Below are 13,976 nucleotides of genomic sequence, written 5' to 3' on the forward strand. Positions count from 1 at the left end.
TGTCTCAAAATGTATGGAGAACTTCAGCTAACAGACATCAATCAAAAAGACCACGTTCCTGTTTATTAACATCTACATCGTTTTAAAATGCTATATTTCAGTGCAGTTTTTTTGTTTTTGTAATTTTAAACAGAATGCAATCAAGCTTTGGCACTTGTGAATCAGTTGGGTATGACTGACCTCTTACCTCTGGCACATGGTATGAAAAATCTTATTGCTCCACTATGACAGATGATGATATTTATTCCTTTCTATAGGCATTAGCCTCCTACCTAGCCAGAAGAAAAGGCCTTACGTATTGGCCTATGGCTGATTTTTCAGTAAGGGAATTAAGGAAATAAAGCCTGATTCCTATTGTCTACTCTCCATATTGGATTTTCCATTTCAGCAGATTCAATACTTGTGGTTTTAATTTTTCACAGAACGTAAACCTGGTATAGTCCTATCTTAAGAGGGACCCAAATTCAAATTTCATTGTGATACATCAAAAGGTTTTTAGTAAACATTTTAGGAAAGCTGAAGCTGGTCAATTTAGTATTCACCAATCTCCAGTAGCAAGGCATATAATTTTAATTCTCAGAATTGGGTCAGAGTGATATGTTGTCTAATTCATTGTTACCAAGCCCTTCCAGATTTTGGATAGAAGAATTTACCTAGCATACTGCCTGACCTTTTTTTTTAGTGGCTTTTACATGTGAAGCAGTTGTTTTTCCAATGATATGTTTCTGTGGATTTACTAATTGACAGACCTCAGTTAGCAGAATATTATGGAGTCAAATTCTTGCTGATTTACCTCTTTTAACAGCTATTGTTGTTTTATTAAAAGCTGTCTTTATCCATTGTTCATCACTTAAACAGGACAAAGAGTGCTCCTACTGGTGCATCAAATATAAGAGGAATGTCTTGCATCTATTTTGTCCTTAAGCTTGATGTCTAAAAGTACTGAAAGAAATTCAGCGCAACTTCTGCCCTTCGGATAGGTAAAACGACCAGACTCCATTTTGTGCATATGTTTTTATGGAGTTGGAGACATCAAGGTTTGCTCTTCGATCCCCAAGTTTTCGTTCTGCATGCACCCTCCAGCTTTGTGTAATCATGATAGTGACAGATTAATTTATGTGCACTGGAGGTGGGCTGCATATTTCGTGAACTCTGCGATGAGAAAGAAAAAGTGAATTCCTCCTCTATTTTATGGCATGGAAGTATGAGGGTAGTTCATTCATAGTTCATTTTAAATATTCATGCTGTCAGTAACACATGAAACACAAAATAGTCCTACAAAATATAGATGGGCAGAAATCATATTACAATAATAAATTAACATTTAAAATACTTTTTGCCTGATTAATGTTTCTATATGTTCATTAACATTAATTTTAATGATGCAATCAAATGCTTAATTGTGATAAATCTTAATTGTAATTTTAAATGTATACTTAAAGTTTTTGTGTTCTTTTTCCTATTGTTGAAGAAGATAAGCATATATGCAAACTGGATTTACCTCTGTCTGCTTCAGAGATAATTACAAAAGATGCTGGAGATGACTTTTCTTTGTAAGTAAAACTCAACCCATAAATTGTCTTTTTACTGCTTTTAAATCAGAAGTTGAAACTTTATTTGGAAAATAAGGTGCACTAAATAGATTAGAGCAGGGGTGTCAAACTCAATTTCATTGAGGGCTGCATCAGCATTGCGGCTGCCCTCAGGGGGCCAGGTGGGTGTGGCCAGGGTGGGCTTGGCCTACTGGGTGGGCGTGGCTAGAGTGCGTATGGCCTACTGGGTGGGCGTGGCCAGCTCTACATCCTTCGCATCAAGGGTGCCTATGGGGGCCTGGGCAGGAGTGGGACAGATCTGAGGGTCTCTGGCAGAAGGAGGGTCTCTGGGCCAGGGCCAAGGCAGTGGGGGCCGTTCCCTCACTGTTTCCAGGATGGCTTCACGGGCCGCATGAAACCACTTCGCAGGCCGGATCTGGCCCCCGGGCCTTGTGTTTGACATGTCTGGATTAGAGCTCTTCAGTCAAAATGACTGTTCTGAATATGAATTTCATCCTTTTCCATTATTTCTCTGTCTTTTTGTCTATTTACATAGGTTCTTTGGATCTTATTTTATCTTCTCTCTCTAGATTGTTTTCAGTTTTTGCCCTCCTCACCTGCACTTCTCCAATTCATCTTCCTGACTGCTGACTGCTTTCCTAAACCTTTTTCTCCCTGCTCTGTCTTTTTCTAGAAATTGAAATGCCCTTGAATGGCAAATACATAATGACTTGACTGATCTACTTCTTTCGGATACTAAGATTGTGTAAACGAAACATTGCTGAACATTTTATGATCACTGGAGGAGGAATCTGCCTTGATTCTTTATAAGCAAGCCTGTGTTGCCCAGTCAGCATCGTTAGATCAATTCTCTCGGCCATTGTTTGTGGAGATTCTCAGTCATCCTGGTCACAGTTGTCACAAAGTTGCTTTTTTCAAAGGCAACTGGACTGTTTTTTCCTTGTGGGAAAAGAAGACTTTTCACTTCTCATCCAAGAAGCGTCATGGGTTCTGCCAGAACCGGTGAAGTTTCTTGAATGAGAAGTGAAAAGTCGTTTCTTTTTCCGCAAGGAAAAAACAGTCCAGTTGCCTTTGAAAAAAGCACCTTAGAGATCTCTGTGGCTAGGTGTGTCACTGATGGTGCACAGGAGGCTAGGGGGAGACGCATCTTCCTTCCCCAACCCGGGAAAAAAGGCCAAAAGAAAGAAGAATGGGGAGGTGGGCAGAGTTCCTGGTTGAACATCTGGACACAGCATTTCCTGCAGTCCAGAATTGGAGTAGTTAAGCTCAGGCTCAACTTCCAAAATAATATTATATTTTCACAATAGTAATCTCATTATTTGAATAATTTTTATTCAGTTGCTTTTAGGCAAAATCTGTTCCTATATCAACAAACAGCCTACCTAAGCATAGTTTGCAGATTTGTGGATAAACAGGCTATTCCCACAGAGGCAGGTAGTTGTTCAGCCCAGGTTAGCTTTTGCTCATTAATTTGCCAATACTATCAAAAACAATGCTGCAATTTTTATGTCCGTAAAGCTTACTATCAGTGATAATGTAACAAGAGAATCCTCATAAACATATTCCTCTTAGAAAATGTAGTTCATTGATAGAATTCAAGTGTTTAAGTGTTTTGTGTTATGTTTTAGAGAGAACTTAGTGGAACTTAACAATATGAAAAGTGGGGGCCATTGCTACATAGATTAACAGAAAATTGTAGAAGTTCAATTTATAAATATTATTGGATCAAGATCATTGTGCTGCTTGCTTAATGCAAATAACGGTGAAAGCTGTCTGAATAATAAATATCTAGCACCTCTGTCCAGATTTTAGCCTACCTAAGCCAAATCCAGCATAGAATATCTAAGGGGTTCAATTAATACAATAGCTACTTGCCACTCTTTTTTTCATGTTGGATTCCCAACAGAATCCCTTTGCACTGAGATTATATACCAGCCTAGGCAGTTGTCACACACATTCCCATTTGCTATGAAGGTAGGATGTAAAAAAAGCATGCATCAGACATGGAGAGATTAAATTATTAGGTTCACTGAACAATATTATGTGTGAACAAATCCTAACATCTCACTGATTGCTTGACACTTTTTTTTAAATTTTTACATGTATGAATATAAACGGCAGACTGGAAATTAATGAGGGAATAGATTTAAGAACTGGAGAATCCACAGAGACATCTTCCATATTCTACCAGGATCATGTCTGTTCTAAGAAATGTCTTTCGAAACGGCCATGGGATTCCTACAAAGGGGAAAACCCTTTGAAGTTGCCAATGCTGTGTCACTTCCAGAGATGGCATGCCAAAGCAGACTCTGGCTCAAAATCACACAATGTGATATACAAAGCTCCTTGTGGAAGAAGCCTGAGAAATTTCGAAGATGTGCAGAATTATTTATTTCAAACAGAATGCAGCTTTTTATTTCTAGATCACTTTTCTTTCAATACCTATGTGCAGTTATTCAGAAGCAGTCTGAATTCCCAGGCACTTGTCATTGATCCAGATATCAGCCAAGGGGCAGAGTCTGTACCAGTATCATTCTGTAATGACATCAGCCACGATCGGCTGCCTTGCTTTAAATACCGGAAGACCTCTTGGCCCCATGGATACTTCTTGAACAACTGCTCCAGAAGTTTTCTTGACTCCTGCAGCTGTACTGATGGTTGCATTGACAGGTGAATAATTGTCCATTTTTAAACAGCTTTTTAAGTATGTGCGGAGTGATCAATCAGTGGGGCGATGCCTGTCAGAACGAAATATGCCAAAAGTATATTTCTTTAAATAATGGCTTGTTAAAAGTATCTGTGGCTTCTACAAGATTTGAGATCAAACATAGACACTTGATTATTTTTGAATATTTATATTGCAGAACCTTGAAAGGCCCTATTTAAAGGGGAAAGATCAACTTGCATTGTAAAGGAATTATTTGTTGAAAGCCTTGATTTTTTAAACTTAAGGAAATATCTTCCCTGGAATTTGTAAACTTTTCTGTGTTATTGCTCTTTACTTGCATGTGAAATGGTAGAGCCTTAAGATGATTCTGTGAAATTACATAAGTGTGGAAATATGGCCATCAGTGGGAGAAGTCCATCAAAATTCCAAATGAAATACACCCAGGAAAGCACTTAAGTTATATATTTGCTTTCTCTGAAAATGTTATCACACCAGAATCCAGGGAATAAATGGGCCGTGTTGCTTTATTTCATATCCTTATTCCCACTAGAACTACTGTGTGCTTTCTAGGACAAAATGTACGTGCCTGCTTCTAACTAAAAGAGCCTTCTTGAAAGCTTCTATGTCTCCAAGAAATGGACCATCTCACGGTTATACTTATAAAAGGCTGGAGGAACCTATTTCTAGCGGGTAAGGAATACTATAGTTAAGTTTGTGCTGCTTGTTATGTATCTAATTTACTCACATGTTTCACAATAATAATAATAATATAATAATAATAATAATAACAATAACAATAATAATAATAATAAAGTTGGAAGGGACCTTGGAGGTCATCTAGTCCAACCCCCTGCTCAGGCAGGAAACCCTATACCATTTTGGACAAATGTCTGTCCAGTCTCTTCTTAAAAACCTCCAGTGTTGGAGCATTCACATCTTCTGGAGGCAGGTTGTTCCACTGGTTAATTGTTCTAACTGTCAGGAAGTTACTCCTTAGTTCTAGGTTGCTTCTCTCCTTGACTAGTTTCCATCCATTGCTTCTTGTCCTGCCTTTGGGCGCTTTGGAGAATAGCTTGACTCCCTCTTCTTTGTGGCAGCCCCTGAGATATTGGAACACTGCTATCATGTCCCCCCTCGTCCTTCTCGTCATTAAACTACACATACCCAATTCCAGCAGCCGTTCCTTATATGTTTTAGCCTCCAGACCTCTAATCATCTTTGTTGCTCTTCTCTGTACTCTTTCCATTATCTCAACATCTTTTTTACATCGTGGTGACCAAAATTGGATGCAGTATTCCAAGCGTGGCCTTACCAAGGCATTGTAAAGTGGTATTAATACTTCACGTGATCTTGATCCTATCCCTCTCTTAATGCAGCCTAGCACTGTGTTGGCTTTTTTGGCAGCTGCAGCACACTGCTGGCTCATATTTAAGTGATTGTCCACTAGGACTCAGATCCCTCTCACAGTTACTACTATTGAGCAAGGTACCACCTATACTATACCTGTACTTTTGGTTTTTCTTGCCTAAATGTAGAACCTTACTTTTTTCACCATTGAATTTCATGTTGTTAGCGCCCAGTGTTCCAGTCTGTCCAGATCCTCCTGTATCTTAAGCCTGTCTTCTGGAGTGTTGGCTATCCCTGCCAGCTTAGTGTCATCTGCAAATTTAATGAGTTCCCTATCTATCCCCTCATCCAAATCATTGATGAAGATGTTGAAGAGCACTGGGCCCAGAACAGAGCCCTGGGGCACCCCACTACATACTTCCCTCCATGTAGATGCAGTTCCATTGAGGACCACACGCTGAGTATGGCCAGTCAGCCAGCTACGAATTCATCTGGTGGTGATTCTGTATATAAATTCTGTTGCATTGCTGTTTTATATTATTACAGCTGGCTGCACAGTCAGCCAGATATTTACGGTTAGGGTTTGGCATTCTTATCCACCCATGAGGCCTTCCCAAGGACCCAGGATAGGCATCTGTTGCTGTTTAATGATATTAAAGGCACACAGGTATAAGCTGTTCCAAATAAATTGAAACTGCAATTTACAATTGACTGATAGTGATTTTGCTAGTGCTGTTGATGTTCAAGCGATGTTCCAGCTGGCTGCATATACAGGCAGTATTGAGTAGCAAAGATGGTGTTTTTCCATACAGCTTCAGATATTATTACTATTAACTACCACTATTACTACTGTTATTCTGATGTCCTGAGTCTGGGTTGATTCCAGGCAACTGCAGTTTTCTTGGAAAGGTTTTTCAGAAGTGGTTTATGGTGTGCCTGCTTCCTGCTAGGGCTGAGAGAGTGGGATGGCCAACGTCACCCAGCTAGCTTCATATCTCAAGGCGGGACTACAATTCATGGTCTCCTGGTTTCTAGCTTGGTGCTTAATCATTACACCAGACTGGCTCTCCCTTTTAAATAACAGTTTATAATATAATTATTAGAAAGTTTGTTTCTCATTTCACCAAGGAACTAAAGGGGGAAGAAATGCAAATTATATTGAAGAATCTATGTTTGAGCTGGATATTATGGTACTCTCAAATGGCTAATGTGTTTGCAACCCAGGCTTAGACTTGAAAGTTATAGGCAGTTTTTAGAGCGTTTTAATTGTCCTGAATTGACCTATTTACCAATTTGCGTTATATGTAAACCTGTCCATTACTTACATGAGGAGCATTCTAAAATAAAACTTTGTAAAGATGTTGCTTTGGTCAGTGTTTGTTTTGAGTGTGTCTGATATCCTTGACTTATTAGTGTTCATTTAATGATGGCTTGAAGTTTTGATTAGAAACTGGTTGGAAAAAGTGCCTTAAAGTTACAGCTGTCACACCGTCCCCATAGGCATGTGATTGTAATCAGGCGCTTGGCACCTAGCTTGCATTTACAAGTAGTAAATGTAGTCATGTGATTGCAATTTTCAACTTTTCCAACAGCTTCCAACAAGCAAAGTAAATTGGGGAAGCCAGATTTGCCAAATGACTGCAATGATTCCCTTAATATCTGTGATAAAAAAAATAGTTGTAAAATCAGATCTAGTCATGTGATGACTTGCTTATGACTGCATCGATTTACAGAATCGTAGGACTTGAAGGGACCTTGGGGGTCTTCTAATACAACCCCTCCCGAGAGCAGGAATCTTCATTGCATCCTGAACAAATGGTTGCCCAGTCTTTTCTTGAGAACCTCCAATGATGGACATCCTACAACAGAAATTCCCAATTGTGGTTATAAGTCAAGAACTACCTGTACTGTATTGTGTGTCTGGATTGAACCTAGGAAGAATAGAATAGAGCTGGAAGGGACCTTGGAGGTCTTCTAGTCCAGACTCCTGCTTGAGCAAGAGAACCTATACCATCTCAGACAAGTGACTGTCTAGCCTCTTTTAAAAATCTCCAGTGACGGAGCACCCACGATTTCTGGGGGTAAACTATTCCACTGGTTAACAGTCCTCAATGTCAGGAAGTTTCTCCTTAATTCCAGGTTGCTTCTCTCTTTGATCAGTTTCCAACTATTGTTTCTTGTCCTGCCTTCTGGTGCTTTGGTGAATAATGTGACCCCCACCTCTGCTTTGTGGCAGCCCCTCAGATACTGGAATACTGCTATCATGTCTCCCCTATTTCTTCTTTTCTTTAGACTAACAAAACCCAAGTCCTGCAGCCGTTCTTCATATGCTTTAGTCTCCAGGCCTTTGATCAACTTAGTTGCTCTTCTCTGAATTTTTTCCAAACTCTCAACATCTTTTTTGTGATATGGTGACCAAAATTGGCTGCAGTATTCCAGGTGTGGTCTTACTAGGGTTTTATAAAGCGGTACTAATACTTCGCGTGATCTTGATTCTATGTCTCTGTTTATACAGCCCAGGACTGTATTAGCTTTTTTGGCTGCTGCTGCACACTGCTAGTTCATAGTCAAGTGATCGTCCACTAGGAGTATTAATAAATACTTTCTCTGCTAAAGAATTGCAATAGTTGTTCAATCTAAAGACGCAATAAATAAATGCATTCATCTAGGAATGCCAGTTGTTAATATATAAAGTCTACATTTTTAAAACATTATCCATCTTTGTATATTTTAAGAATTCTGTTGCTAGACCATTTGTTGATTTCCATTTGCCCAGGCAATTGGGCCGAATCTTGTACTGTTCATACATTTGTTATTTTCTTGAGAAACCTGCTGTTTTGCTATAGTGTAGTAACTGAATTGTCTTGCCTTGTGTTCATATGCTCTTTGCCTATTTTTCTTCATCTTTCTCTGTCCAAGCAAGCAGCATCCATATTGGAAGACCCAAAGGAGTGAATTTGTGTCTCTCTCTCTCTGTGTGTGTTTGTCTGTCTGTGCTCACACGCACTTTTATGCTTTTCCTCATAATCCTCCTTTATCTTTGTGTATCAGAATTTATGAATGCAGCTTGCTCTGCAGCTGTGACAAGAACAGGTGCCAGAACAGGTTGGTACAGCACGGCCTTCAAGTTCGCTTACAAGTTTTCAACACTGGAAAGAAAGGCTGGGGAGTCCGCTGCCTTGATGACATTGACAAGGGAACATTTGTTTGTACATATGCAGGTAGAGCAAAAGTATTTTAAGCACAGATGAAAACTGATTTTATCTTATATGTGTCTACCCTCATGCACATATTATACACACAGACGCAAACAAACACAATAGAAGATTGAGTCATTGCTGAACATTTCAGTACTGAGTAAACATTATATTCCAATGTTGAATTAATAATTGCATAAATATTGGTTGATGTTAATTTGTTTCTGTAGGAACAATTTCACCATTTCTTCTATTTTCAGGCTATGTAGTTAATTAGGTATCTCAAATAGATGCTTTACTTATAAAAAAAAGTGTTTAAAGAAATCAGTATTCCAGTTGTGATTTTATATTACTTAAAAGAATCGTGTCTAGCATCTTGTCCTGACTGACTAGGCAATATTCTCTCTGCGAAGCTGTCTGCAGAAGTAATACTGCATTTTATTTATTTTATTATTTTTATACTGCCTTTATTACTTTATAAGTAACTCAAGGCTGTGACTATACATAATATTCCTTCCTTTTCCTTTTTTCCCCACAACAACAACCCTGAGAGATGGCAGGACTAGAACTCACAGTCTCCAGGTTTCTAGCCTGGTGCCTTAACCATCAACTGGCTTGACCCAGCCTCTTAAACAGCTTTATTTCAGGGTCATTGCTATGTCCTCTTTCATAACTATCAGTGATAATTGCTTTAATTGTATATTATATTAGAATTTATAAATATATGTAAGCACCTTCTCCCCACCCCTAAAGAAATGTGCATGACATAGTGAATACCACACTGAAAATTTTGGAGCTGTTTAATCAGCAAATTGCATTTTAGAGCTTTGAGATTTATGAAATGCTCCAGTTGGTTTGGAACAATCTTTGTAATTAATAAAATATTTCAGTATATTCTCATCTGCTAAAAGGGAGGGCTCTTCTAACATCATCCTGTAGGGCTATTTTAGTCCCTGAAAGTTTTCCCTTTCCCATATCTGACATAATAGCATCCGGGAAACTCAGAGGTTCTTCTGAAGTTGTGCATAGTTTTTTGAAATTTTAGTTTGCATCATGTTTGCACGTAGTTTATCTTGAATGTAGAAGTAGAACTGTATCTCCAGAGCAGAAACCACTTCTTTATTTTTGGATGATCTGGTTTTACTTCCAGATCATCCAAAATTCACTTAAACAAGTGGCTAAGCACTCAACCACTTAAGACTGCTATGTGAGGAAGAAAAATATTCAAGTATGTCCTCACTGTAATCTGTCCTTGTTCAGCCTGTTTTGTTTTTGTGGGAGGAGGTTTCACTTTTCTTGTGGCCACAGTATGCTAATGGGTTTCTTGTTTCTCATTACCCCACATAGACTTTAGTTCTGTCAGTTTTTACTGTTGGTGATTACAGTTCAATGGACCGATAAATAATGTCGTAATCTGAAATTAATATTAAATGCTGTATTCCTATCCTGTCTTTAGATTTAGACTCTGTAACGTATAAAATATATACAACCAGTAGGGCAAGGGAAAGTCCGCTTTAGGCATATTTGAGATATCTTTTTTGCCCTCCTTAAATACTTCTCTGTTTTTACTGCCATACTTGGTGTACAAATTTCACATATACGGTGTTTTATTCTAGGGAGATTGATGTCCAGAGATGAACATTACCAGGGTAAAAATAGTGGTGAAGTTGAAGAAGAAGTTACCAAGAATACCAACCAGAGTTTATTTTCAAGAAAGAGAAAACTGGGTACAGTCTGTTCTGATTCAGAAAATGAACTTATTCAGGACACTGGAAGACAACAATCTTTACATATGAATGCTGAAGGTCAACCAAATCGGTAAGTTAACAACAATTACATCTTTAAATAGTTATCATTTCTTCACTGTTTGAATCTGGATAGAGCCACTTTTATGGTCCATCTAGTACTGACTCATTAATAGCGTAAACATGTAATGCGTACTAACAACACAAGCATTTAAAAATCCATGTTAGATCAGAATACATACACAATTGCTCTGAGTAAGCATGGCTCCTCTCCCCTCGATATTAAGTAACGAGGGAGGAGTCTGATTCTTTGATGGTAGTAAAGAAAGAGAAAGAAGTTAAGCCCACCTATCAGACCCAGAGAAGATACAATCCAACTGAGAATTATGTGTTCAGAATACTAAATGAGAATAGTGTTAGAAAGTTGAAATTATTTTACATGTGCTTGAGGCAAATGACTGATTTCTTTCAAGACAAACTTTTTGGCTTATTCTCCACTGTGGCTGAGCCTACCCAAATTATTCCTTTTTCATCTTGCCTCTCCTGATGCTTAATCCTCACCTCTAAATTTTAACAATCCTCTATATTTTCTTCATTGTTGTGTAATCCTAAGAGCATTAAACATATGTTTTAAATGTCCATATGTTGGAATGGTAGGGGAGGGGCCTCCAGGTGACTAAAGGGGAAAGCATTTTCCCATTATTTTATAACCATACTTGAGGCTAAAAAGAAAGTGGTAGCTGTAAATATTTGCTGAAAACAATAAATGTTGGATCATTCTAAAATAGAACAGGCCCAGTTGTGAAAAAGAGTCTTACAACACTCGAAGAAACAACATGCAGCAAACCAACCCCTTCTGCCCAATCCTACCCAACCAGAAGCAACCCCATTAAAACTGATTAATCAATTTCTCCCCTTATTTATTTATTTATTTATTTATTTATTTATTTATTTATTTAATTTATATACCGCCCTTCTCCCGGAGGACTCAGGGCGGTGAACAGGGCAATACATAAAAACTAGATACAAAAATTAAAAATTATTAAAACGTGATTAAACAATGCCCATAATAAATTAATACAGATTAAAAATTGAAGTTCATTTATAAAAATCCCACCCCGTCCCATCAGGCCAGGCCAGCTTGTTTAAAGAGATGGGTTTTAAGATCGCGCCGGAAGGAGCGGAGATCGGGCGCCATCCGGAGCTCGACCGGAAGATGGTTCCATAAATCCGGTGCACCCACAGAGAACGCCCTCCCCCTGGGGGCCACCAGTCGGCATTCTTTGACCGGTGGCACCCTGAGGAGGCCCTCTCTGTGGGAGCGTACTGGGCGGAGGGAAGTTGACGCCGGCTGCAGGTGCTCCCCAAGGTATTCCGGACCCATGCCATGAAGGGCTTTGTAGGTCATTACTAACACCTTGAACCTCACCCGGAAGACAACTGGTAGCCAATGCAGCTCGCGAAGCAAAGGTGTGACATGGGAGTATCGGGAAACTCCCAATACAACTCTCGCGGCTGCATTCTGTACCAGTTGGAGCCTCCGAGTAGTCTTCAAGGGTAGCCCCATGTAGAGAGCGTTGCAGTAATCAAGACGAGAGGTCACGAGCGCATGAGTGACCGTACGTAAGGCATCCCGGTCTAGGCCGCAACTGGCGCACCAGGCGAACCTGGGCGAAGGCCCCCCTAGTCACAGCTACTATATGGTCTTCTAGGGAGAGCTGTGAATCTAGGAGGACTCCCAAGTTGCGAGCCCTATCTACAGGAGGTAATAACTCACCCCCCATAGTGAGGGGTGGGATATCCTGAATATCCCGAGATGCCGGTACGCACAGCCACTCAGTCTTGTCAGAAGGAAACATGCAGGCCCACAACCACCCCCTCAAAGAAGACCTGCAGACACCTAGTAAAGAAACAACTTCAAATAATCCTAAAAAAGTCACCTCAAATATCCCTTAAAAAGTCACATCAACAAACACACCTGAGACAAACAGAAAAGCACCCCAGACTGCACCCCCTCCCAAAAAAACAAAGGAGTGTGTTGGTAATAGGAGACTCTATCCTCAAATGAACAGAATCATCCATCTGCAGACCAAACATACAATCCAGGGAGGTATGCTGTCTCCCTGGAGCAAAAATCAAAGATGTGGCTGAGAATCTAACTAAAATAATTAGGCCCGCAGATTACTACCTCCTCCTCCTCCTCATTGGATTTTGGCAATGACAGAGCAAATTAAAGCCAAACTGCAAGAAAAATCTGACAACTTAAAGCCACCAAATCAAATTTTGACTTTAAATGAGGAAAAGATAACCCAAAACCAAATAGAAGAAGTGGAAACTAACACTAAAATAGGAGATTTCAAAGAACAACAAATTCAACCTACAGAAAACCTTAAAAGTCCAAACTTCAATGGCAACTACAAAACTTACAACTCAAAAACTTACAACTCAAAAAGCAACAGCACCTGAAGAAAGCAATACTAAGAGTGAGGATACTAAAGGCCTTCAAATACACTATATTGAGAATTCAACTAATCAAATGACAACCATAACACTAGTTACTACTTTCTACCTAACCCAGATAGAATTGGAGGAAGAAAAAGACTTGACTGATCTAATGACAACTATATTACATCAATCATCAAAAACTGAATTATTAAAGCAAAACTACAATGGTTACAATGGGGACACTTTCCTGGCAAAATTGACATTTGGATACACTCCCTAGATTCAAATAAGGGGTATAGGAAGAAAGGCAGATACATTTGAAAATTTAAAGATTCCAAAAGGGAAGCCTGATTGGCACAAAAGGAAAGCAAGAGTTAGATTTTAAAAACTGAACTTGTTTCTTTTTTGGAATTCCTAAAGATAGAGTATAAAAATACTTTTCAATGGACTAAGGGGAATCTCTAAAAAATATAACTGATTTTACATTTAGGTTTTAGATCTGTAAGGGAAAACAAAAGTAAGCTTTTAGAATATAATTCTAGACTATATTATAGAATTTGGAATGATATATCAAAAGATAGTATTTTGACAATTGATGTACGGTTAAGACGACTTATAGAATATATTGTTACTTTTGAACTAGCGGTATATTATAGAATCGAGAATTTCATATACAAAAGATAGTATTTTAATAATGGTTAAATGGTTAAGACAAAAATATTTTTTTTATTAAAGAGTTTTACAAAAACAAAATTTTACAATATATCCCCAAATCCCTCCCACCCCAAACCCACCCACTTCCCCCCCCACTTCCCAGAGCTAAATACAGGATTATAGTTACAATAATCATATTCTAAATAAAAATTATGCATAATATACAATTAACCAAATTCATAATGCGCTTTAACTCTCTTTTAACATAACTACAAACAACGTACCAATAACAATATCCCACTAAAATCTACTCATAAGCTAAGTGGTACTTTTTAGTCCCATATTTGTTTTGAATATAATTTATCCA

The 13,976-nt window shown here is 38.7% G+C and overlaps 1 protein-coding gene across 1 annotated transcript in view; it reads left to right on the top strand.

The window, feature by feature from the left end:
- SETDB2 (SET domain bifurcated histone lysine methyltransferase 2) overlaps positions 1-13,976 on the top strand; it is a 35,205-nt gene that overhangs the window by 3,010 nt on the left and 18,219 nt on the right. The window contains exons 3-8 of the mRNA XM_083348206.1: positions 134-199; positions 1,472-1,553; positions 3,675-4,223; positions 4,792-4,911; positions 8,620-8,789; positions 10,382-10,583. Of these exons, the coding sequence (XP_083204332.1) occupies positions 134-199; positions 1,472-1,553; positions 3,675-4,223; positions 4,792-4,911; positions 8,620-8,789; positions 10,382-10,583 (1,189 nt within the window). The remainder of the gene's footprint in view (positions 1-133; positions 200-1,471; positions 1,554-3,674; positions 4,224-4,791; positions 4,912-8,619; positions 8,790-10,381; positions 10,584-13,976) is intronic.

Source organism: Vipera ursinii (assembly GCF_947247035.1).
Source record: "Vipera ursinii genome assembly, chromosome: 1".
NCBI lineage: Eukaryota > Metazoa > Chordata > Lepidosauria > Squamata > Viperidae > Vipera > Vipera ursinii.